At 43.5% G+C, this 26899-nt stretch overlaps 1 protein-coding gene across 2 annotated transcripts in view; it reads left to right on the top strand.

The window, feature by feature from the left end:
• Positions 1-22038, top strand: part of DCP1A (decapping mRNA 1A) — a 42785-nt gene extending 20747 nt beyond the window's left edge. The window contains exons 4-10 of one of the 2 annotated variants that reach the window (XM_088831985.1): positions 107-173; positions 5035-5173; positions 7083-7196; positions 12253-13002; positions 15811-15876; positions 17567-17785; positions 18122-22038. In XM_088831985.1, the coding sequence (XP_088688111.1) occupies positions 107-173; positions 5035-5173; positions 7083-7196; positions 12253-13002; positions 15811-15876; positions 17567-17785; positions 18122-18229 (1463 nt within the window). In that variant the 3' untranslated portion in view covers positions 18230-22038. Of the gene's footprint in view, positions 1-106; positions 174-5034; positions 5174-7082; positions 7197-12252; positions 13003-15810; positions 15877-17566; positions 17786-18076 lie in introns of both variants that reach the window. The other variant, XM_055414077.2, reaches the window with a different exon arrangement.
• Positions 22039-26899: the final 4861 nt, after the last annotated feature.

The following is a 26899-nucleotide window of genomic DNA, read 5'->3' as shown; positions in this document are numbered from 1 at the left end:
GGTCTGATGGTAAATTCTGTGACATTTTATGGCAATAATATATTACTGCCATATACTCAAGTACTGAAACCTCATTTCTCCTTATCTTTCTTTTTTGTTTTTCAAGTGTCAATATACAGTATCTGGTTTTATGACAAGAATGACTGTCACCGCATAGCCAAACTCATGGCCGAGTAAGTATTTCTGTTACACCATTGATTTTAATTAGTGATATATGGGAGATGAAAAAATAACGTTTCCCCCTTCTCTTTGTTACTGGAGTCCACTAACTCATATATTTTTTCCCCCAATTTCCTTTTATTGTCAGAGTTTTGAAAAAAGCAGAAAAGCTTAAAGAAATATCAAATTATCAATAATCCTACTACCACCAGTCTTTTTTCATGTGTACCTTGGGTTGATGTGTGTGATTGTTTTTTTATTGTTTTGTTTATGTTCACTGAAAGAAAAATGCAAAACAAAAAAGTTATGAGCTAATTTTTATTAAGTGACTGTATTAAGGCCTATAGCCTGGGAGGCAGCCTCATCTAATTATTTAAGAGATACTACCTCCAAGAGGAGAATATCTGGGAAAAATATTTACATAATTGGAATCATCTAAAGACTGCTTTGTTACCAAATTAATCAAACAAAAAAATGGTATTTAGTGTAGTCATCATATCACAGAAAAAGAATTTAAAATATGATCCCCAGCAATAGTAACAAGAATTTTAAAATAACTTCTGGAAAAAAATAAAAACAAAGACAAGGGAGCTAGAGAAGAGAATGTCAATAAAATGAGGATAGGTGAATTTTTTTGCTGAGAAAAACGTATAGTCAAGTATCGAAAGATTACTCCTAGTAATAAAAAACAGACATCTCATGATGAAGATTTTAGTGCTTTCCTATATGTGGGAAGATGAAAGAATCTGGGGTCAGTGAAATGATTCCTTGGGTATGCATCTTAATTTTCTATGGGCCATTATATCCAGAGCCCAGAATGTTTCCTGTTTTTCTCCATCCTGAGTTCCTCTCACTGCGCACTCCTGGGTAACTGCAGTGGCCCATAGGCTTGATCCTTCTTGAACTGGAATGGCAGGCAACACTTTTTTTCTTTACACTTCCAAAAGTAAGATTACACTGTGCATCGGACTTTTCACGTCCACAGCATTTTTCCAGGACATTAGATAGTCTTCTCTAGTATTTATGTCTGCTTTGTATTCTGTTCTGCAGACAGATCCTAATTTAACCAGAGCCTTGCTGTTAAACAAGTGGTTAGAACCGTCCAGCTGCCTCGCTCCAGAGCACAGCTTCACCACCACATGCAGTGCATCTGACTTCAGTTCTCTCCAGATTTCCACTTCAGCAGGTGGAGCCGTGTTCGCTAACTGACAGAGGGCTCCCACACGCATCCATGGCTACTTCCTTTAAGAGAACTTATTTTTGACACAGATTCCAGGTTTAGAATCCCCAATCCTCTAATGGGTTATGTCCCAGGAGAGCTTTTATAAATCAAAATCTTGGAATTTGGAAACTAATTTTCATTGCATTGATGTTCTGAGGGGTGATTGTTGTCCTTTCTCAGACTGGCCCACAGAAGCCATCGCTCAGTACTGCTGGTACTGCCATTCTGCTTCTGGGAATCCAAGACACTTAGGTGTTAGAGGGGCCTGAGGTGCTACCACGCCCTGGACAGAATGCTGCAGTGGGCAGTGAGTTCTGGTGGATTTAAGTTTTCTTTTCAATTTCTGCCTGCATCTCCTCAGAAATGGTGGCCTCTCTTCCCCCTCCATCAAATCAGAATTCCCTTTGCTCTTCTGCAAAATTTTTACCTACATGTTTGGGAGAAAACAGTTGATTTTTTTCTTTTTATTTTGTCTAATATTAAACTAAATCCTGTTAAACTATAAATAAATATTAGGCCCCACATCACATCCCCAGGTATATTTGCATTTTAAAAGAAGTGAGCATGGCTAAGGCCACATTAGTCCAGGACTGCTAACATGTCTCAGTTGGGTTTTTATCTGCTTCCCACTTTGCTTGCTGTGGGTGTGACCCCACGGACACTGTTCCACGTGAACTTGTGTCATTCATTTGAAAATGCATTGGCTTGCCACAACCAGACTTTTCTTTTCAGAACTTTTCTCTTAAAAAGAAAAGATAAAAGCTACTTTTTTACAAAGCCGTTTATTTAATGACCACTATCAGTACACAACTGAGTGACTGAACTGAACTGAACTGAATCGGTAGTTTTGAAAGGAACAGCAGAGGTAGTTTTTGATAACTTAGAAGACAGAGATTTGTTGATTTAAGATAGTATTTTTCTTAAATATCTATATTTTGGAGTATGTTAATACATAGACTTGTCTCCTGCAGATTGAGAGCTTTTGGGCCCAAATTGAGAGACCCTGGGTCTTTCAGCTCTAACAGTTATTTGCACGAAACCATTTTGAACTGTATTCTCTATCAGTAGGCAGTACCTGTAAGGCAAGACTTCAGATCATAGATAAAGCAGAAGACGCAAGGCTTATCTGAAAATACTGTAGTGAACAGAAAAATAGGATGAGGAAGTAGAAACAGGAAGCAGAAAGGTAAAAGAAAGGCATTCATGTTTCCTTCACTAGAGATGCCCAAAAGAGGGACATTTGCTTAAACTTTCAGCTTGTTTTACTAAAAGCAGTGGTATTGAAAGTGATTAGCAAATGCCTGCATGAAACTGTTGATAGTGAGTTTTCAAGTGTCTGGCCTATTTATGGCTGAAGAGAATACCAAATATGTTCACATTAACTTTGTGATAAATGGCGTTCTGGTCACCAAAGATAAAAAGGTTATTTTTGTCTTTCTTTGCTCTGACTTTGCCTGCATAGAGCCTCTTTTCGCTGCATATTTCAGAATATCATCTCTGTTAGCCAGAGATTCAGGTAAAATTCTTTGGGACATATTGTGCATCTAAATAAAAGTGCCTGCCACTGCCCGCTCTGTTAAATCTAGTTCTTTCTACCCCTGTTTTGACAGCTGTAATACAATAAAAATTCTTGAAGTAAAACATTGCTTTATTCCAAAACGTTGTTAATAAGAACTGAGAAGATATATAGAACAGGTAAACTTCTAGACCTGTTCTATAAATAAATCCGGAAATTCTCTGTGATCAGTAGCAAAATTGAAAATTCCCTAAACTTGAAAAATGTCGCCTCTCATAAAGAGGAAATTCAGTCTGCCAGAAAGTGTTTTTAACAAAACCTAGTCTGAATGTTTGCCTACACATAGACTATAAAATTTGGAGAGCTCATAGAAGTGAGCCCTATTCCTGATCTTACAAATAGTCTTGGGGCATACTTGGGGGTTTGAGAGGAAGGGAGAGGGGCAGGGTTGTACTTCCCAGAGTGTGAATTGGAAGAGGCCTTAAGAGTCCAAAGCTGGGTGTCCCTTCCATGCCTCCAGCCAGTTTCTGCTTTCAGCAATGAAGAGCTTTAAAAGATAGCCCACTGGGTGGATGGACAATCGTGATTATTAGAAATATTTTTCTTTTGAATGAAGATCACAAATCCAGTCCAGGTCAGAGAGAAGTGAATACCAGCATGGGTAAGCCAGACAGTAGGAGGTGGGGGGTAGAAACGGGCTGTGTGACCAGTCCTTGATGGTTGGCGTGGCCTATAACTAAATATTAAATAATAAGTATTTTTTGGTTTTGGCTGCATCACTAGGTTTGTGGAATCTTAGTTCCCCCACCAGTGATTGAACCCCAGGCCCTTGGCAGTGAAAGCGTGGGATTCTAACTAGTGGACCACCAGGGACTTCCCAGTTTGGGGAAAGCTTTAAACCCATTCTTGGAGAATTATAATACATTGTAGCTTGTTAAAAACTCAGAATAATGTTGCTGTTTATAAAAATAAAAATCTGTGTTTAATATTGTTTAATCCTATGTTTTCAAATAAAAGAACCATCCCACACACACTAATGGGAGTTCTTAGGCAGGCTGTTTTAAAGCAGTAAACTGACATTGGGTACCCTGTTCTGTGCCTCTTAGTCCATAAAATTTAAAAAAAGCCTTTTACTACTGAATTATTTTATTGCCTGTCATCATCACTCTCTGAAAGTTCTCAAATTAATTCAATTATCAAGTTGTGACTGTGCCTGTACTATAGGCCTGTTCATTACAGTTGGACTTGAAACCTGAATGGATGTATAAAAAAAAAAAAAGATTAGTTATCTTATTAAAATTTATTACATTAATTTCAAGCTTGAAGAAAAATATAAGAGCGATAAAACATTCATGTGCTCACCACCCAGCTTTTAGTTTCTCACATTTTGCTTCAGACTTTAAGATGTGGCAGGGAGAGAGGATGTTCCTAAGAAATGAAACCCCTCAGATAGATTTGCAGACCGCAACCCTTGACTTCGACCTTGACTTTTCATGCTTTTTTTCTGTATATTTTCAAGTGCAAAATTAGCTTAAGTAGCACTAGTCAAGATGAAGAGCATTGCCACAATCACCCTGAGGTTAGTTACCCACCTAGTGATTTTTTAAGGAGACAACATTATTTGCTTGTAGAGGTATTGCTGATTTTTGAAGATTCACGAAGATCTTCATTTTCAAGATGCTAATCTTTTTCCTTGCTCCCCATTATTAATATACACTCCCCATAGGAGTTGTTCACCTGTACAGCCTTCCTTTGTCTTGGTGGCATTGTCCATGTTCAGATTTACTTTACCAGTTAGTTTGACTGATCCTGAGATACTTGTAGGAAAGAGAGAGAGAGAAATGGTGAGTGATTTAGTAGATTTTAAAGGTATCTACTTCTACCAAATCTGGAAAGGAGTTCTGTATTTTTGGCCTTCTAACGGTGAACTATATTGGTTGGTACTGTTGTGAGTGAGATGGTGCAAGTAGTCAGTCATGTCTTCCTGGGATGAGGTAGCTGAGTTTCTGTGTTCTGTATTGTGAGGAAGGCATTGTTACCATGAGGCAGTCTTCCAGTATCCTTGGAAGATGGATGCCAAAATCTTGGGTCATATTGTGTCAAAAAGGTCTTTCTAAAACTCGCTCTCTTCCTCTAGCGTGGTAGAAGAGGAGACACGGCGGTCCCAGCAAGCAGCTCGGGATAAGCAGAGTCCCAGCCAGGCCAATGGCTGCAATGACCACAGACCCATCGACATCCTGGAGATGCTGAGCAGAGCCAAGGATGAGTATGAGCGGGTGAGGCTCTGCGCGCTGAGCAGGAGGACCAGAGCAGGGAGGAGACCTGCGGCGGGTCTGGTGCACTGGGGAGGTCACCTCCAGGGCCAGCGGGAATAAGTAGTTCAGAAAGAAAACATGCCTTATAGATAAAGAAGGGGATCTTCTTACCTCTGAAAATTCAGAGTGTTCTTTTTCTGTTCCTAAAAAATTACTGTGGGAGAAAAGGATTTTGGAAAATAAAAGGTCCCACTTCCGGGGTAAAGAAATGTACATTAGAACCCATGAGACATTCCAAGTTTTACCAGATTCCTCAATGTCTGTCTTAGAGAATTACGAAGAATTTATGGATCTATGAAAATTAATACAGGAAAGGCAGTCATCTCTATAATGAATTCATTGATTCTTAGGAAACTGGATGAAGTAAATAAATTTCAAGAACCATTTCTGAGCTTTTAAGTTACCATGTATTACCATAAATTCCCTCTCATCCCCTATGGGTTATCTACACAGATGCCTTCTTCTGTTTTTATAGAGACCTTTCTGTGTTGTGGTAACAGCTCATAAGAGCTCAGTCACCCATTTCTAGTGATGACGAGATCAAGGTGCCACGTAGGACAGAAAGTACAGGTGCTACATGCTGGAGCAGACCCTCCAGGAGATGGCCCGCCCCTCCTCAGGCTAGGAAGCAAGTCATCTCCAGAGGAAAGAAGGAACTGAAGCCTTCCTTCTGTGCGCAGAGCCACAAAGGAACTCTAGGTCCCACAAGCAGTATAAAAATCTGACATGATTTCTTAATGCACATTGCAAGGGTAGAAAATACGGAGAGCGCAATAATTACTGCTGTAAACAAAATTCTTCTGGTACGGTATGGAGTAAATAAAATTTCTGCGGTTGGATTAAGACTAAACCTTGAGGGATTTAGTTAAATCTTTGATATTTCCTTCATAATGTGTTCTTTCTATTTTTGAAGCCATCCATAAATAGGTGGCACTTCCTTAAACAGGAGTATTGTTGCTTGTCTGCACTCGCCTGTCACCTAATCATATGGTGTTAGTCTTAGCAGTGGCCCATGAGTTCACTTTTTAGTGTTTGGATGAGCTCTTCTCTGCCTCAGATGGTTCCAAATAGACCCTTTATCTTTAGGTAGAGACTTGGGAGATTGCCAGATTCATCTATGCAACAACTTGGATGAATCTCAAAGGCATTATGCTAAGTTAAGGAAGCCAGCATTCCATTTAGATGACAATCTCGAAAAGATGGAACTAGTGCCAAAGAACAGTCACTGGTTGCCAGGAGTGGAAGGAGGGCACGACTGCATTGGGATAGCACAAGGGAGTTTGGGGAGGTGGTCGGATATCCTGATTGTGGTAATGGGTACACAAAACTATACATTTCAAAAGTTAATTTTGAAAGTGAAAGAAATGGTAGCCCTCCAGGCTCCTCTCTCCATGGAATTCTCCAGGCAAGAGTACTAGAGTGGATTGCCATTTCCTTCTCCAGGGGATATTCCCAACCCAGGGATCTAACCAGGGTCTCCTGCATTACAGGCAGATTCTTTACAATATGAGCCACCAGGGAAGCCTGGTGATACATAACAAAAGTTAATTTTACCATATATGAACTTTAAAATAAAAAAGGAATACATAATAAAGTAATGTTGTTTGCTTGTCCTTAAAGGGCTTATAAAAACAATAGTTGTTACGAACACTATTGTCTAAAATCATGTGCTCAGCTTTCTAGAAATTTTATTGTCCAATTAATTTACATATTTACATGCAGGTCCAAAGCAAACATTTGGCATTTGTGTGTGGGGGGTTATCCAGTGACTTTTAAAATAATATTTCTGTTAACAGTAACCTTGAATGCTGTTTTGTAAACCAAACAACAGCAAGTTTTTTCACGTGATGTACTTTTCCTTTTATTTAAGAATCAGATGGGTGACTCAAATATCTCCAGCCCTGGGCTGCAGCCAAGTACTCAGATCTCCAATCTGGGAAGCACTGAGACGCTAGAAGAGACACCATCTGCGTTGCAAGATAAGGTTTGTACAGCTCACGCCCTAGCTTTGTCCAAAGTAACCTAACGCAGAGTCAGCATTTTGTAAGGGTTTTGGTGCAGTACAAGTTTGATCCGTTGATCAGCTGTCAGAGTGTGTGCATACAGGTGGTAGCACACAGGTGATGTACAAGTGATGTCATCCTCTCCTGTCATTTCCCCTGGTCCACGCAAGTGTCTTTCATCCGGGTTTTGCAGTAGCCTCCCATCTGGTTTCCCAGCTTTTGCCCTAGCCACTCCCTTTCCTCTTCTTGACCCAGGGGTCAAAGTAATCCTGGTTTAACCTGAATTAGACCGTAGCTTTCCTCCAGTGGTGTCTCATCTCACTCAAATAAAAGCCAGGGTCACGACAGTAACCCCTAAGGCCCTATCTGATCTGGCCCCCCTACCGCTGGCCTCATCTTTCTGCCTTGTTCCCAGCCTCATAGACTTTTCTGCCTTTTCACAGATGTGTCAGACCTGCCCCTGCCTCAGGACAGGGCTTTGCAGTCCCCACAGCCTGAAAGATTTGCCTCCTAGAAGTATTTTGCTCCCATTCTAGTGTCTTCCATATAGGTGAGGGCCTTTCACACCACCGTATTTTAAATAACAATCCTTGCCTACCCCTGTTCTGCTGTGCTTTGTTTTCTTCCCACTAGCAGGGTTTGTGGTTTTTTAAAGTTTTTTGATTGTCTCCTCCCGACCGAAATCCAGGTATCACAGCGGGCAGGCGGTTTTGCCCGCCTTGTTTGCTGCTATATCCTCAGCACCCAGCACTGTAAATATTTCTTGAATGAAATCGTTCTCTTTGTTTTTATTTCTTTTTATTTTATTGTTTATGTTTTTATGAAGTAATTCAGTTTAAAACTGATGACCTGATAAGTGAACAGATATCAAGTAAAAGCCATAGTTTTTTAAGCTTTTTATTTTAAGATAATTGCAGATTCCTGTGTTGTTAAATAATGCAGAAAGAGCCTTGTTCCTTTCACCTTTTCCTCCACTGACTACAGCTTGAAAAATACTCACAACCAGAGCATTAACCCAGTATGCCCATCTTGTTCACACTCCTCAGGTGTTTTATTCATATGCGTTTCTGTGGGTTTGTGCACGTGTGTGTTTGCGTGCATGCTAAGTTGCTTCAGTCGTATCCAACTCTGTGCAGCCCTGTGGACTGCCCTCCAGGCTCCTCTGTCCTTGGGATTCTCTAGGCAATGCCCTTCTCCACGGGACCCTCCCGACCCAGTGATCGAACCCATGTCTCTTATGTCTCCTGCATTGGCAGGCGAGTTCTTTACCACTCGCAGCACTTGGGAAGCCTCATTTGTGTGGTTTAGTTCTGTGAAATTTTATCTCGTGGAGAGCTTTGTGTATCTACCACCGCAGTCAAGACAGAGGACTTCATCACCACAAGAATCCTTTGTGTTGCTCATTTGTTATCACACTGACTTCTATGTCACACCTCCGTAGCCTTCCTCTGGCATCCCTAACCCCAGCAGTGACTGAGACATCTCCAGCTCTATAACGCTGTCATTTCAAGAATTTTCTATAAATGGAATCATGCAATATATAACCTTTTGAGAGTATGTTTCGTCACTCAGCATAACTCATTGAAGAGATTCACTGAAATTGTTACATATAGTTCCAAATCTCATTGCTGAGTGGAATTAACACCCGTTAAAGGACGGATGTGTTGTTATCAGTTTGGGGCTATCATGAATGACATTTCCATGAACATTTGTATACAGATTTTTGTACACACATTTCCTCTGTTCCTTTGTCCTTTGCGTTACTAAATCATGTTCGACTCTTTCCAACCCTATGAACTGTAGCCTGCCAGCTCCCCTGTCCATGCGATTTCCCAGGCAAGAATACTGGAGTGGGTTTCCATTTCCTTCTCCAGGGTATCTTCCCAACCCAGGGACTGAACCTGTGTCTCCTGCATTGGAAGGCAGATGGCAGATTCTTTACTGCTGAGACACCAGGGAAGCCCTAAATTTCCTTTACTCTGGGTTAAATGCCCAAGAGTACAAATGTTGGGTAATTTCATAATTACAAGTTTTAGTTTAGAAATTGCCCTACCATACTGTTTTCCAAGAGGCTATATACCATTTTACATTCCTGTCAGCAATGTATGTATAATGTTTCTAGGGATGCAGGTGGTAAATTATTTAAACCAGATATTGTATACTACATTTCTTTGCTTCATTTTTACTGTGTTTGAATTTAAGATCATGAAGGTCAAACATTTAAAGAGAAAGTGTTATGTAAAATTTAATTTTTTAAAAATATGTGTTAAGCGAAGCAGCAAGTGGAGGAGCAAATTCCTTCTGATCTGGCTTATCAGCCATGAATGTCCAGTGGGCTAGTCACTTTCCCTTCCATTTCTGAATCATGGGTTTAAAGATTCTGGCAGTACCTGACTCACAGATTTACTGTGAAACAAAAATGAAAAAATGAACCCCAAAAGACTCCATTTTATAGGCCAAAGTGACAGCATTTTGTAAAATACTGAGATCTGGATATTGTGGAGCCACGTGATTGTCTAAAATTAGGTCAGATCCATAACCAGCCCTGTACACAGCATAGTACATTGGTTTAGTAACACTGCCATCTAGTGCTGAGGAGCAAATAATGCTGTCAGGCCTTAATAGTAGTATTAAATTTTATTTCAGTTTCATTATTCACTTACTAAAATATCCTTGAGACAATTTCCCTAGTTTATTTTGTTTTGTTTTTGTTTTTTTTTGTTCCTGTGGTTGAGAATAACCACACCTTCTAGTGTGCCCAGGGCACCAATGAGTAGGAAATCTGGCATGGACACAGTAAATTCAAACAGAAATAGGAAATTCTGTAAACATCAAGAGCTGTGGGGTGAGAGAGGAGCAATGGAAAACGTGATATAGTTTCTTAAAAAAAATTTTTTTCAGTCACATACATACTATCACTCACTGAATTCCATTTCACAAGGGAATGGTCAGATTAAAGTTTGGTTTAAGTGAGACATTACTGAACTCAGAATCCAGGCTGTAAGTATATTCAGACACGAGTAAAGAATTAAATTTCACCTTTTCTGTGGATGATGGAAGATGAATCCGTGAATAAATAAGCCCAACAGCTGGACGAATGCAGCCAGTTTTTCTTGTCAGAGGCAGAGGAGAATGGAAAGGGTCCTGTCCAAACCAGCTCAGAGACAATAAAGCTTTGGGGAGTTTGTGTAGAGACAGATGCTCTGCCCCCTCAGCCTCTAGTGACTAACTCAGCCAGTTCCATGGCTCCAGACGCCGGCACAGTCTGACCAGTCACCAGCTCTTAGTTATTCAGGTCTTCCTCGCACCTCTCTTTTCCAAAGGATCATGTCACCATTCAGTTAACTAGACAACCTGTCATCTGCACGGCCGACGTAATGGTGCAGTGGCATAGTGGTAAAGAATGTGGATTGTCTTGTTAGAACTAGGTTGGCATCTGGTTCTGTTGTACTTGGGCATCATCCATAAATGGCGATAATAATAGTACTGCCTGTCTCTGGCCTGGAAGATATTGCAGGGAGGCAGCATGGAAAAATTGGAAACTTGCTGCTGCTCTTGCGTACTACCATATGACTTAATTTTTTAATATGAAGTAGATTTTAAATGATCAGAAATACCTGTTCTTAAGTTCAAGCATAGAAACATTTCACATGTAAATGTGAGTAATTTTAGTTTTTTAAGAGTTCATTTTTGTTCCACTAGATAGTTAAAAATTGCTACCTGGATCATTTTTGAAGCCTAAGGTGTATTTCTTGGTGAGGTTTCTCCATGTCTGGTTTCTGATTGTTCCTTTTCTTATAAAATAGTATTCTTCACTGGAAAAGACTCTTAAGTTTCTACAAGATCATTCCAGTATGATCTGTGTTTTCTAAAGTAGGTATATCTAAATGTTGGTTTGATGTATATGTAAAAGAATTTGGTGGTTAAGAGCTACGTAATTGGGATTTCCCTGAGGGTCCAGTGGTTAGGACTCTGCACTTCCACTGCAGAGAGTACTGGTTCAATCAGTGACTGGGGAACTAAGACCCTGCAAGTCATACAGTGCAGCCAAAAAATAAAATAAATGAAAGGAGTCCTTTGGGCCCAGGTCAGAGCAGGGCCTGGCACCCTCTGCATACCCAGCAAATAAAGGTTAAATGAATTTAGCAGTACTGCTTGAAGGGAAGGTGCAGGAAAGCTCTCAAGTGGGAACTATGAATATATCTCCTCTGAATCATTGCAGTGATATCAGTAAACCAGATCACTAAAATATAAGTAAATTTAACATTTTCAGGCTTAAATGCTTTCCTTTTCCTTCAGCATCTGTGATTTGAGAATAGGAAGGTTGCTATTTAAAAAATGGTTAAATTGGGAGGGGCAGTATAGGGGTAAGAGATTAAATGGTATAAACTTATTAGGTATAAAATAAATAGGATACAACAATAAGTTGTACAGCACAGGGAATATAGCCAATATTTTATAGTAACTTTAAGTGAAGTACAGTCTATAAAAATATTGAATCACTTCGTTGTATACCTGAAACTAATATAATGTTATATCACCTATACTTTAATTTTTTTTAATAATTAAATTTACTTTCTAGTATTCGAGGCCTAGTCCTTAAGGTGCAATGCTTGCCTTTTAATAAAAAAATTATGAACATAAAGGTAGGATTGCTTGATCATCATTTGGTCCTTATATCCTCTTGAATGTAATTTCCCTACCCTATTGACTGGCGTGGGGCAAATTAACTTGGAGCAAAGTAATTGCCCCTTTACCTTACATCTGTTTGTGAAGCAAAAAAGGTGAATTCTAAACTATCACCTGAGTCCCTAAAATTTTATTTTTATTACAAATGTAGATATCTCTTCACCACCTTGGGGATACCAGGTGCATTCTTGGCCTTAATCCTGAGGACATCTTCAGCTTGTTCCATTTCCTATTTTCAGACTCTACCTATCCTTGCTTCTGCAAACTGATTTGGTTGATGGAAAAGAAATTTAGTTACACTGGTTTGCAAGAGTTTTCTCTCATTGGGTGGTTTGATTTGTTTCTCAGTCTGCTTCATCTGGACATAAACATCTGACAGTGGAAGAATTATTTGGAACCTCTTTGTCAAAGGAACAGCCAACAGTTGTGGGTCTGGATTCAGAAGAAGTGGAGAAGCTGCCAGGAGATGCCTCCCAGAAAGAACCCAACTCATTCCTACCATTTTCCTTTGAGCCTGGAGGGGCCCCTCAGTCGGAAAACCTGGGTGTCCATCCTGCTGCCCTCCCCTCAGTCCAGCCCGAAGTCACCACCCCGGTGCTAATCACTCCTGCTTCCATCACTCAGTCCAGTGAAAAGCAGGCCCCCAGCTATGCCATCCCATTGCACTCTGTGCTCAGTCCCAGTCTACCAGCAGAAGCTTCTACTGGACAGGCTCCCCCCAGCCTACCCCGAAAAACCACCATGATGCAAACAGTGAAGACCACACCTAGGCAGAGGTCTCCACTCCTGAGTCAGCCTGTCCCTGAGCTGAGCCACGCCAGCCTGACTGCCAGCCAGAGCCCATTCAGGGCCCCGTTGAGCGTGACAAACACAACCAGTCCATCTCTCCCAAGTGTTGATCTTCTCCAGAAACTCAGGTTGACCCCGCAGCATGACCAAATACAGACACAGCCACTTGGGAAAGGTGCAGCGGCACCCAGCTTTTCTCCAGCGGCCGGCCAGCTGGCCACCCCTGAGAGCTTCACAGAGCCTTCCCCTAAAGCGACAGCAGCAAGAGCCTCGGCCTCCCTGAGCAACATGGTGCTTGCCCCCCTTCAGGTACTGGGGGGAGATTGGGTGGCTGTAACCTAGCGGGATGAAACTGGATTTTGATTGACTGGAGACAGAGTTGTTTAAAGAGACAACCGTTGAGTGTGTCAGGGGCTAGAAGAAAGGAGAGGTGAGAAGCCCTGCAGCGATCAGCCAGACCATCAGTAACTGGTGGCGTAACTCAGTTCCATTTCCCAAAATAATTTCAGCTGAGAAAGGCTGAGAAACTGTATTTTCCTTCCTGGGTGTGCATTTTAGCGTGTTTGTTTGTTTGTTTTTGCCTGACAGTTCTAGGAGTCCTTATTTGACTCAAGACCATGGATCCAGATTATCCCAAAGTTTGTTCCATCCCCTGCTCCCTCAGTACTCTCACTGAGTGCCCGCCTTGTGCCAGGTGCATTCAGTTCAGTTCAGTTCAGTCGCTCAGTCGTGTCCAACTCTCTGCAACCCCATGAATCACAGCACTCCAGGCCTCCCTGCCCATCACCAACTCCCGGAGTTCACACAAACTCATGTCCATCGAGGCGGTAATACCATCCAACCATCTCATTCTCTGTCGTCCCCTTCTCCTCCCGCCCCCAATCCCTCCCAGCATCAGACTCTTTTCCAGTGAGTCAACTCGTCACATGAGGTGGCCAAAGTATTGGAGTTTCAGCTTTAGCATCAGTCCTTCCAATGAACACCCATTAGGGCTGCCATAAGAGCATCCCACATTTGGAGGTCTGAGGTCAAAGAAAGCTTCCCTGAGAAACTGGCCATCAGCTGAGATCTGAAGACTCAGTAGAAATTAGCCAGACCTAGAGGTGGGAAGCGGAGAAGGCAATGGCAAGCCACTCCAGTACTCTTGCCTAGAAAATCCCATGGATGGAGGAGCCTGGTAGGCTGCAGTCCGTGGGGTCGCTAAGGGTCGGACACGACTGAGCGACTTCACTTTCACTTTTCACTTTCCACTTTCACACATTGGAGAAGGAAATGGCAACCCACTCCAGTGTTCTTGCCTGGAGAATCCCAGGGAAGGGGGAGCCTGGTGGGCTTCCGTCTATGGGGTCACACAGAGTCGTACACGACTGAAGTGACTTAGCAGCAGTAGCAGAGGTGGGAAGAGTGTGTGAAGGCAAGGAAAATAGTAGGTGCAGAAGCCTAGACACGAGAGGGCGTTTGTTGAACTTGAACTGTGGTGTGACTGGATCTATGTGTAAAGAAACGGGGGAGCAGGTATTGGTGATGGGTAAAAGGCAATGGCACCCCACTCCAGTACTCTTGCCTGGAAAATCCCATGGATGGAGGAGCCTGGTGGGCTGCAGTCCATGGGGTCGCTAAAAGTCGGACACGACTGAGCGACTTCACTTTCACTTTTCACTTTTATGCATTGGAGAAGGAAATGGCAACCCACTCCAGTGTTCTTGCCTGGAGAATCCCAGGGACAGGGGAGCCTGATTGGCTGCCGTCTATGGGGGTTACACAGAGTCGGACATGACTGAAGTGACGCAGCAGCACAGCAGCAAAACTTTGTCAGTAGTGTCAAGGAGTCAGAGGTTTGTTCTAAGGGCCCTGGGGAGTCTTAAGTACATGAGCCAAGGGTGGCACACTGGGAAAGGAGACGATGGAAGGAGGACGACCCATGAGAAAGGAGGTCGGGGCCGTCACCCAGGCTTGAGCTGGTGTGGGCCTGTACTGGGGGGTGTGGACGTGTGGATTTATTAAGGCGGAGGATGAGTGGGACTTGGTGGGGGATTGGATATAGGGTTGAAGAAGAGGTTTGTCCCTCAGTAACTTACAAGGTTTGTGAGTTTACAAATGAGGAAATCGGGTCACAGTTGAAGTGACTTGTGCAAGATCACAGAACTGAAAGGGGTAGAGCCTTTTAAGATTTTAGTCTCATGCCCTTTAATAATTATAATCCCCCCAAAAAAATAATAATTATAATCCCCAGCTCTTTAACATTTTACCAAATAATATTATATTGGCTCTTCTGTATAATATTATTTCTTAGTTAATGGAGTGTTTTGTTCCATTCCGTTAAAATTCTGTACAGAAAAAGAAACCTAGTGTCCTGGTTACATGATTAAATTGTCATTTTTGCCATTTCTGTCTGCGGTATAAGGAGCAGCGAGAATGTTCTGTTTGATAAAACATCCCTGAAATGTGTCTGCTGCCACTATTCCTATTGTTCTAGAAATAAAACCAGCAGTCGTGAATACCGCCCCCTCTAGATTTGGCCTCTGGGACAGAACCCTGCTCTCCAGCATGCCTTCTGGCAGAGGAAGTTTACAAACATGTTCTTTCTCATTTATGTGACTGTATCGAATTTCAGGACCTGGGACCGTATTGAGTCCTAATGTATTTGCTCTGCTACAGGAAGCTCTGTGTTTCCCAGGGAATAGGTGTAACATTTACCTGTGGAAGTGTGTGGCTCTGTGTGAAGACTGTTTAGTGCCACCTGTCCAGAGTGTGAACTGCCTTATCAGGAGGTTTCATGCTGTCAGGATCTTGCATTTCTACAGTCTCAACAGCAAAAACATGCTTGGTCTGTCCCAGCTCTTATAAGACACACAGGTTTCAGCTTTTTCTGTAGAGTGGTTTTCAAGGCTTTGCACACCCCTTTTCTCTGGTGGAAATGAAGGGGGTTGGGGGCTGTCCCTAAGCTCCTGTCCTGCATTGTCACAAATACTGGTCAGCCCACTTCCCTCAGGAATCTAGGAACCAAGTCATGTTTGAACTCCTTATAGCTGCTAACCTAGATTTTTCCCCAATAACTAAGAAATCTTAAATGAAAAGTTGCCACATCTGTTCATCTTTTCTGTTTAAACATTGCAGTCTATGCAGCAAAACCAGGATCCTGAAGTTTTTGCCCAGCCTAAGGTGTTATCCAGTGCCATCCCGGTAAGGATCCCTTTTTTCTAAAGAGCATAGTATGTCTTAAGTTCTTTTGCTGAGTGTGAAGTGAAACGTTTCAGCTTTCCAACCTCGGCCCCCTTAAATGTCCCGCCCCACTTCCCCCGGCAGAGCTCTCTTCCGTGGCCTCTGCGGTCCTCAAGTCCTGTCTTCCCTGAGTGTGTGTATGGGAGGGCAAGGTCGGCCACGGCAGGGGCATGCACTCACTCCCTCTGTGTTGTGAACGGGCGACTGCTGAGAGCAAGTCAGCCCCGTCCCTATGGATAGGAGACAGTCTTTGCCCTTTAAGAACCATGGTGTCCCAGTAAACAAGGCAGTGTCACTACCCTGCTCGTTGGCTCCCATTGCCCTGTTGACAAAGCCTCCCAGGCCTGTGTGCTCTGCGTCTTGCTGCTTCTCCCCTGCCTCATTTTTCAGAAGTTGTCCTCGTCCTCCATTCCCCACCAGCTTTGACAGGCACACTTATCTTTTTCAGTTCCCAAACTTCTAGGTTCCATTTGCCTTTGAGCCTTAACACCTCTGCTGAAGCCTAAGATTTTAAGCTAAAGCCACCTTCTGACTGGTCTTAGCAGGTCTTCTTTGTCGCTGTCCTGCTGCATGGTGATCGGCATATCACTTCTGGGTGATCTCTCAGCCTGCTGTTGCACCAGAAATAACCTTAGATGGCTCGGAACCCAGAAACTGCACCCTCAAAACTGTGGACAGCTTTGGTTCTTTATAAATGAGGAGGGTGACAGATAGGAGGGAAGAAATACACAGTTTTCTTGTTGAGTGTATCAAAATATGAGAATTAGTTAAAAAAAAAAAATGGGCTTCCCTCATAGCTCAGTTGGTAAGAATCTGCCTATGATGCGGGAGACCTGGATTCCATCCCTGGGTTGGAAAGATCCCCTGGAGAAGGGAAAGGCTACCCACTCCAGTATTCTGGCCTGGAGAAGTCCAGGGACTATACAGTCCACGGGATCGAAAAGAGTCGGACACAACTGAGCAACTTTCACAAAAAAATATTATTGCTGTTTTGTGTATTCTGCTGGTTAGCCAGTTAGCCCAGAAGTATATCTAAATGAAAGAAGGAGGTAAATATTAGTTTTATGTCGTTAAAATTGTATTTTTGATGACGATGGTGGCATAATTAATACATTGAACACGACTGAAGAAACTAATGCTTCATATAATTCTCTTTTTATTGAATTAAAATTTATGTATAATAAAATGCAGATTTCTTAAATTGAGTATATCCCTTGGGTAGTAACCCAACCAAGTTATGTAACACTTCCATCACCTCAGAAAGTTCCTTCACACCCTCCTCCAAGCATTTCTGTGTCCCTCATGGAAAAACTTTACATATTCAGCTCATCTCAGGACTGTTCTTACTGTGCCTACCTACCCTGCTGTTAGTTATCAGATTCCCCTTCTCTAGTGATGGGGCTTGGCTTCTCATAATAGCTCTAGGCCATCCTTGTCATGTAAATGGGGTGTTCACCCTTCAGCTAACAAGCTTCCTAACCAGACATTAAATGCTTAGATACTGCTTCTGAATCTTTATCTGAAATAGTTAGCATTAGACTCTGCATTCCAGTCTCCTGCTGCTTACGCTTGTTATCAGGCGTCCCCTGCTCTGGGCCTGGCTGCTGGCTTCCACACTCTTTGTTGCAAAATGAACACTGTTCCCCTGCAGGTGGCAGGCCCCCCTCTGGTTCCTGCAACAACCTCGGCAGCCTCCTCAGTCCTGCTGTCCCCCAGTGTTTTCCAGCAGACAGTTACAAGGTCCTCAGACCTTGAGAGGAAAGCCAGCTCCCCTTCTCCTCTCACTGTTGGGACAACAGAAAATCAAAGAAAGCCTTCCATTATCCTCAGCAAGTCTCAGCTCCAGGATACATTAATACATCTAATCAAGGTATGTAGGATTTTAGTTTAGTCTTTGGATTTTCATTCTGTAAAAAAATAGTTTATGAATTCTTAAAAAAAATCAATTCATAAAGAAAATCTAGGACCAGTGTTTCTCTCTCCCTGTGGAAAAATTCTCAAAGTGGAAAAAGCATGAATTCCAAAATATTCCTCATGATTGTCTCTGGGTGGTGGGCTTCTTGGTATAGTTGTTATACAGAGCGTGTATATAACTTCCCCCTAAGCTGTTGTCTGACAGTGAGCTCTAAGGAGGTAAACGTGACATGACCGTCTCTTCCAGAACGATCCCAGCTTCCTCAGCACACTTCACGAAGTCTACTTGCAGGTTCTGACCAAGAGCAGAGACAGCCACAGCCTATGGCTCGAGCAGAGTGATTCCGAAGGCAGAGTGCCGACCTCAGAAGCAAATAGGCCTCGTCGTGGAGACTTCTAAACGGAGCATTGAGTTTTGAGAATTCTAAAATTGAGCCTATGAGAAAGAGACTCATTGCGTAAGAATGTTTTCCAAGTGACGTTCTCAGTGATAATGGAGGTTTCACTGTGAAGCATCACCAGCAGACCTTTGTTTTGGGGGAAAAAAAAAAGAAACCATTGTGTTCAGTTGTGTGGGTGTTTTCGTCAGCTCTAAACAAGTTTGTGAAATAAGGAATCTGATTTTCAGCTCACTTTCATATTCAAGGTCTTAGGGAAAAGAGGTCACCAGCCCTACGGCAGTCAACCCAGCCCATACCCCCATTCCCCTCCCGCACTTCCATCTAAAAACTTGAGCCTTGGGCTGGTAGTCAAGTTCTGAACAGAGCAGAAGTCAGCTCTGTGCAAAGTAGCTTTGCGTTTTAAGGGTCAGAGGTTAAGCTGACAAATTAGGACTGGTTTGTTCAAGTGAAGTGTATTTTATATGAATGCCCCTTTTGGGCCTTAAAAGTTCTGAAGTTTATTAATTGCGTTCTGTTTTTAAGTGTCCCCGGTGATGCCACGCAGAGGGCTCCCACTGTGAGGATATGTTTGAATAGGGCCCTGCTGGCCCTGTGGTGAGGTGGGAGCAGGTGTGGCACACCTTTGAAGTAAAGGCTGGGACTGGTAAGACCCAAATTCTATCAGCAATCTTCACTTTAAGTTAAACTCTCCAGTGGTTTTGAAAATGTTAAGCTTGTGTGTGAATCATAGCCTTATTTTCCTTTTCTGTCTAAACACAGTGAGAAGTCATTGTTAATTGTTTCCCTTAACACTTTGACAAAAGGACCAGTGGACCAATCTGACAAAGCCATTCTGGTTCCATTCCTCAAGTCTACTGAGAATAGTTTTAAAGCTATGCAGAAAAGGGAACTGTTACTCACACTGCCCTTACTTTATTATAGAACATGGAATTAAAAACCAAGTGTGATATTCGGAACTTTACCAATGTATTCTTAGGCTGTGAGTACTTCTGCAGCCCAAAGTCTGAAAATATGTAAAGATGCTTTGTTATGCTGCTATTGATCTGCCATGATTTATATTTATTCTTTTATGGCATGTAATGGTGATTAGTAATATTTTAATGTAGATTTGATTTATTTCAGCAATAGTAATTTTAAGATATTCTTTGAATGAAAGTGTCTTCATTTCTATGATACAGGTCATTTTGTAGTATTTAACCAATTAAGATGCACTGCTTCCTTTTTGAGCACTATTTAATGATGGGGTAAAAACCCAATTGGCTCAACCAGCTAGCTTAAGGATTAGCTGTGAATAATGCTGACAGATATGATGGTTCCTTGGGAACAATCATTTAAGCTTTAATGGTAACTCAATCATAAATCCATAGGTTTTTTTCTTTTAGCTGAGATTTTAGAAAATTACTTGTGAATTACATACTTGTTTTAGTTTGCGCTTAGGTTGTTTTCTGTTTTTTGGTTTTTTAGCATAAAGAATACCTTGATTGGCTTTTGTTAATCTAAACGTGCTTCCTGGGCAACTTTTCTGCTTCCAAGTTTAGTGTCTTCTATTGTGTCTACCTATTATTTGTGAATTGTGCAGAAGTCAAGGAAGCTTCTAAGTTCTCATACTCAATTAGGAATTAGAAATAGTTTGTTTTCAAAGGTAGTGTGTAAATTCAGCAACCAAAAATGAATTGCTTGCGCATCACCCAGGAAAGAGAAAGTTACAGTAAGATGTGAAATGTTGCTGACCCCAGGAGATGGTGTCCAGGGCGCCCCCGTGACTGTTCTCAGAAGACAGTTGCCCTGGCAGGTTAGCAGGCATCCCAGGTGTAAGTCTCTGTGGGCTTTGGAAAGCAGAATTGAGGGGTTCTTATTATGATAGACGTTTGAGTTGAAATGATGCTTTGAGTAGGATCAGTGTTACAAGAGAGTTGAGAGACTGTCCTGAAGAGGGTCTGTAATCAAATCTGTTCATTTTCACCCTTTAATTCAAGGAATGAGTAGGATAGACAGTAGAGAATCTGGGATGAGGTTTCCTTAGTGTGAAAATAAACTTTTAAGTGCCCAAGTCATGGAGACTTGAAAAGGGTAAGCCTGTTTCAACTCCCAAATTTATGTATTCAAAGCATTTTGAAAATTCAGAAGCCAGAGGTTCACCGCCATGAGAACCAGGAAGCTCAGGCCATAATGAGTCAGTGGAGAAGTCAGGCCAAGCCTGAACAGTGGCAGCTGGATGGCCCGGGCCGAAGGTCGCAGCGCAGTTGCCTTACCTCTCATTCAGACTTCTGTCCAGAACCGCATGCTCCTTTAGGCGGCATGTTTACGTTGCTGCAGTAACTTTACTGGAATCTTAACTTTTAAACCTTAGTTGAGTCAAAATGGACACCACAACAGAGACGCTTCTTTCGGTTTGCAGAGCTCCAGGTGCCCTGCGCTTAGGGCACCGTGTCTGTCTGTAGAGCCTCCCTCGCCCGAGTGGGCAGCCCTGCTCTCCTTTTGTTGCAGTTCTGTGGTGTCTTTGAGCGGTCTCCCACCCCCCAAACAGCCTCGCTCCTTTAAGGCAGAAGCCCCTCCTCGTCGTGCACCTCCCCCCAGGTTGGTGAGGTGTGACATGGAATCCCATGTGGTCCAGTGACCGTCAACTCCAGGAGAAACATTCATGCCGTCTGCATGTGAGTGTGAATGTCCACGGCTTGCTTTGGAAGGCTTTCGGGAGCTGGGTTTTGTTAAGAGCCCAAGTTGACCTGGGTACTTCTCTGCCGGAGGAGGCACAGGCTTAGTTGAGAATAGGACCTGATTTTGCATGTCAAGAATTGTTCTTATTCCACCTGTGTGTTCTTGTAAAAAATCTTAAACCCCATCAAATCTTCTACTAGGTAAATATTTTTAAACCACGCAGCTTTATTACTCTCCTCCCCAAAGAATGTAGTTTGACATTTTTCTCATTTTGGTAGTAGAGGCCATAACTGCCATTGTATTACTAATAATGCAACATGAAATTGAAGGTGCCTAACTGCTTAAAAAACAAAATCAGCCATCATACTGTAACTCTGGGCACAATGAAGCACAGAGGAGTGAGAGGCGGCACAGGCACGGGTAGGCTCAGTCCGTGTGAGTGGAAACGAGGAATCACAGGGAAGTGTGTCCTGATTCCTGCTGCACGTTTGCTGCTGAGCACATGTTTCTTTCTTACCTGTCTTTGGTTTTCTTCAGTTGTATTCAAAGGGCTGCTGGAACCAGTAGCGCCCTGTGTTTTCAGGTGTCTAAAATGTTAAGATCTGAAAGAAGGAAAGCAACTTACACTGAGCTCTTTAAAAACTGTGCTTGAGAACATTTCCCTGAGTGGGCCGGGGCCTCCAGGAGCCTGTTTTCTTCAGCAAGAGAGACACGTGCAATGTTTCACTTGGTTTTGTATATGACATCTTCATTTGAAATGCTCTGATGCAATACCGTTCACTTTGAAAGGGGGAAATGCAGCGTTGTGTTTCCCCTTTATCTGTGTGATTCCTTCAGAAACGTGTTTTTAAAATATATGTTCTCAATGGTTTTTTATTCTGTATTCCTGCTTTGGCCATGTGGCTCTCATGACCTTCAGTGTACCAGAGTCTCACTGCCCTGAATGTGGGCGTGAGAAGCTCTGGGACTATGGCAAGATTTTTGTTCCATGAGCGCAATGCAGCATCATTAACATTTTTAATGGTGTGGATTTTATACCATCTGTGTATGTTTGCAAATATTAAGTTATTACCTGTTTTCAGATGAGCATTTTTCATCCTAAATTTTATATGTTTGCAAATATATTTTTTTAATAAAAGTTCAAAACCAAGTTTTAGCACCTACTCAATTTTAATTGTGTTTTTATTGAACTTAAAGAAGTAGGAACTTTGGGATGAGTTGCTACTCCTACTGCTGAGAGGGAGTGGGGTGAGAGAACAAAACAAATCCATTTATTTCTAGAAGGTTTCCCCAGATGGAGGAAACAGGTCTAAACAGGATGAGAAATAGTCTTTTATAGGGGACTTTTATCTTCTGAGTCACTTCTCACATTCACTCAAGTCATGTGCCTGGTGTCTAGGCTGATAAAGAAGGAAAGAGGGAGAGAAGAAAATAAACTGTGATTGTTACGGGAAATAGGGAAGAGGGTGGAAAAGTGTTTATCATATAAGTCCCTGATAACTGTTCACGTTAAGTATTGGGTTGGCCAAAAAGTTCATTCGCATTTTTCCATAACACCTTACAGAAAAAACCTGAATAAACGTTTTGGCCAACACAGTATGTTTCCAAATGAAATTCTCCTTAAAATGTTTGCTTTACCTGCCTGCTTTCATGGAGCAGAGCATATGCTTAAACCTTGCTTTATGACTTTTATACACACACTCATGCTCATTCAACACATAAACACTGCGACTGTTTTCTTGATCTTTACAATAACCCATTTTAGAGAGAAGGGAGTTGAAGCCAAGAGTGACAAGGATGTGCCAAAGGCTGCTGCTTATTAAGCCAGCACTGAGTTAAGGAACTGAAGCCATGCAGACTGGAGCGCTGGTCTAGAATTCCTTTCTTGATTCCATTACCGCCATGATAAAATTATTCTAGATTGCTGTTGCTGGAGCTTTTATGTTTGTCAGAGCTACAGGAAGCAGCCTGTCTCTCCTAGATGAGCAGCTGAAAATCCAGCCACAGGGTTTCCTCTAAAGATGAAGCAGGGTTCTTGAAAAGCAGAAGAGAAAAGCAGCAAGAAACAGTCACTAAATCAAGCAAACCCTGGAGCTCAGCCTGCATTCCCCCTTTCAGACAGTGCATTTGGGGGTCTCTGTTATCTGTAATGGGAAGAAGTCAACAGGTTTCTAAAGGGCTTAATTCAAGATCCTCACCTCCTAGAGTGTGCTGCCATACTCAACGCAAATAGAACTCATGACATAAGCCTCCCACCTGGCAGGAGGATGGGGCTTACACACATCACTTCAGGTTCATCTCTATGGATGACTGCTAAGAGATATGTTATGCCCAACTGGTAAAATGGCTCAGAAGGAGGTGATAACAAAAGCAACATGACAGTCACATCATGTTTCACAAACATTTCTTTCAGTTAAGTTGGAATAAATTTGAAATACAGTCCCATGAGTAATCATAACCAGCATTTGTTGTGTGCTGTGTGATTGTGTGCATTGTTTGTTAATCCTCCCCACATCCCTGGGAGGAGGAGGCCATTCAAAGTGCAGCCTCCCGGAAACACACCAGCTTCCTGTCATCCTGAGAAGGGGAAGAAGGGGTATGGGCTCTGGTTAGACCAACGTCAACCCATCCATCTGAAAAGAGCTCCAGAACGTGGAGCCGAGAAGGCAGCCACACTCCACAGGAACTGGTGTCTTTCTACCCAGGTCCCTGCCACTCCAGAAAGATGAGTCTGGCACTGCTTGAGCCCTGCCAGAGCTCTAGAGACACCCCCAGCAAGCCACATGCCATTTTCTGTGAAGTTTCTCACAGTGTTGGCAATGGGGCCCTGGCTTCTGAAGCAAGTACAAAATCTGGATCCCTACACGTTTTGTGACCCAAGCCCCATTTATTGTTTCTATATCTGGCATCTGAGTTGATGCTTTCGAACTGCGGTGCTGGGGAAGACTTGAGAGTCCCTTGGACTGCAAGGAGATCAGAGCAGTCAATTCTAAAGGAAATCAACCCTGAATATTCATTGCAAGGACTGATGCTGAAGCTGAAGCTCCAATACTTTGGCCACCTGATGGGAAGAGCCGACTCATTGGAAATGACCCTGATGCTGGGAAGGATGGAGGGCAGGAGGAGAAGGGGACAACAGAGGATGAGATGATTAGATGGCATCACCGACTGGATGGACGTGAATTTGAGGAAGCTCCAGGAAACGGTGAAAGACAAGAAAGCAGTCCATGGGGTCACAAAGACTCAGAAATGACTTAGCGACTGAACAACAATATCTGAGGTGTCCCTCCCCCAAGAGGTTCACCCTCCAGCCTCTCTCAGGCTAACATCTCCTGTCCTGCTGGCACCCAGAGGCTTTCTTGACTTCCAGTTGACCCCTTACCCTGACAGGCCCCCCAATGGGAAAGGGGGCTCCAGCAATGGTGCCGGCGACACCAGTTACCTTGTGGTCTGCACCACGGGCTGCGTGCACCCCAGCAGGCACCTCACCCCATTTTAAACAAATATTTTGTCATTTCACCTTTACCATTTTTGAAAAATATTTGTTTGCTTTATTTGTTTCTTTGTGCCAGGTCTCAGTTGAGGCATGTGGGGTCCAGCTCCCTGACTGGGGATCAAACCCAGGCCCCTTGCTTTGGGAGCACAGATCCCCAGCCACTAGACCACCAGGGAAGTCCCTCACCTTTACCATTCTGACCGCGAATTCAGAGACTGTAACCTAGGCCTACATAATTTTATATCTTAATTGTAATACAAAGGAGAAGTTTAAAAGTGATTTATAATCAGATGTTCTGTATTAAATATGTAAATGCTTGGGCATGACTACACAAATTCTCAGAATGCCCCCATAAATTAGAGCCCTGGCCTTCACTCCGACACTTCCCCTCCCCTATAAAAGACAGCGGCTCTCCCATAGCGGGCCTGTCCAAGGCCGACACTCCTGGGAGCCTGCTCCCCCATGCCTCCACTGCCCACTCTGTCTTCTCCCTGGGCTCCTGTGCCCAAAAGGAGACTGAGGAGCTGTTTGCGCTTCAGCCCAAGATGGTGAGGTTATTAACGCCTCCCAAAGACTTTAGCACCCTTAAATGATGGACCAGTGCAATGGCTGGTGGCTCACCCTCAGAGGAAGTTAAGAGGGAAGATGGGAGAGAGAGAGACACACACACACAGACCCTATTTGTTGGTCCCCATCTGACCCTCGGGGCTGTCGGTAAGAGCTATTCTGTCTCAAACCCAGTGCTGGACACCATATGCACACACGCCTGCCTGTCCCCTTAGACTGTGGCTCCGTAGGAAACTGTGAACTGGGGAGCCGCTCTGTATCCACAGTATGGCACAGAGCAGGGATGCAGGGCACTGTGGAACAGAGTGACTTTCACCCTCCCGACCACCTGGGGGACACAGATGAGGGAACTGGCTGTTGAGTGATTGGCCAAAGACCATCCGTCCAAGTTCACCCAGCTAGAGGGCAGCAGAGGCAAGAGTTGAAGTGGACTTATGCCCGCCACCTCCCTCTGGGTTTGTGGACCATGGAGAAAGGCTTCGGGTCCCTGGAGAATTTTGGAGCATATTTGGAAGTGACATCAGCCTTGCTCCCAGTCCCCTTCTGTTATTCCTCACTCACAGGTATAGTTCTCAGAGGGCTTTCTCAGCCCTAAGCCAGAGAGGGTGAGAAAGTGGGAGAGTGGATTAGAGGCATCCTGCCAGGACACCGGCCAAGCAGGAAAGCCAAGGCCCAGATCTGAAATCAGTTTATTGTCTCAATCCCCATCACCCATGCCAGCTTGACACAGGTTGTTTGGGGGCAAATTTGCTGTCAGTGGTCATCTCCTTAGAGCCTTCCCTGCTCTGCACCCTCAGGAGGCAATTTTTTTGTAGATCACAGGGACAGCCGCATGGCCCCCACTGACCTATGACCTCTGAGCTGAGAACTGATACAGGATCATCTTCTCCAAACATCTAGCACAGTACCTGCACAAAGGTCTTGACAAATGCAACAAACGAGTAAATTCATGAGTGAATCAAAACGTCATTTGAGGCCTCATCAAAGTCACCAAAAGGAAGGCTGACTAGGTGTCATTGCTAATTCTGAGGGTGGGGTGGGGAGAAAAAAACCATTGTGTTGTAATCTGAGTAGCAGAGCCTGGGCATCTCCCCCTGGTGAGGAGCAGCCAACTCGGGCACAGGACTTCCTATAACTGCTGACTGCTCCTCCCAGCCAAGCACTCCTACGGCTTAAAGTTTCCTAGGAGGAGCTGTGTGGCTCTGAACAGGGAAACGATCCTTCTCCATGCCTTTCTCCAGAGTCCTCGCCTAAAAAACTACCACTTCAGCTATTCAATAACTGCCCAGGAGGAAATCCACTTAATCTCACTACAACAAAACAAAAAAAACGGTCATCTGTAATAGCCACTGGAACAAAAGCCACTCCTGCTGCCCGGCTTGCTCAGGGAGACAGGAACAATCAAGGCACAAGGTGACATCTCTCCCCACTCCATGCTGCAGGCCAGGCCAGCTGCCCTAGAAGTGCCCGATTGTCGATAGCACTATCAGAGCCCAGCCTGGCATGGTGCCCCCAGACAGGAGCTGATGGGGGAAATGACTCCTTGCTCCCAACGCAGGGGAGGTGCCCAGGCTCCGCTACTCAGATTACAAGCTGCAGTGACTAGGCACTTTTCTTTTGTGTGCAAGAAAAGCAGGCCTGGCTTGGCCGGGCTCCAGCCTGGTGCTCACCTGTTAGGAATGCCAGGTGCCTTCAGCCCTGGCCTTTGGTGGTGACTAAGAGGGTCAACCACCCAATTTGGTCCTGAGATTGGCCACAGACACGCAGTGAAAACCAGAAAAAAAAAGTCCTCTCTCCTGGAAGCTAGTGCTAGCTGTTCTGAAAGCACACACATTGTTTGTTACAGTGCAAATGCCAAAGCAATGACCAACCAAGGCGGGGCCAGTGGATAACCTTGCTCTGCCCAGTAATCTTGCCTGGAGAATCCTATGGATGAAGGAGCCTGGTA

Source organism: Moschus berezovskii, chromosome 24 (genome assembly GCF_049115385.1).
Source record: "Moschus berezovskii isolate FMDL1 chromosome 24, NW_MosBer_1.0, whole genome shotgun sequence".
Lineage (NCBI taxonomy): Eukaryota > Metazoa > Chordata > Mammalia > Artiodactyla > Moschidae > Moschus > Moschus berezovskii.
This window is presented reverse-complemented; position numbering and strand designations above follow the sequence as displayed.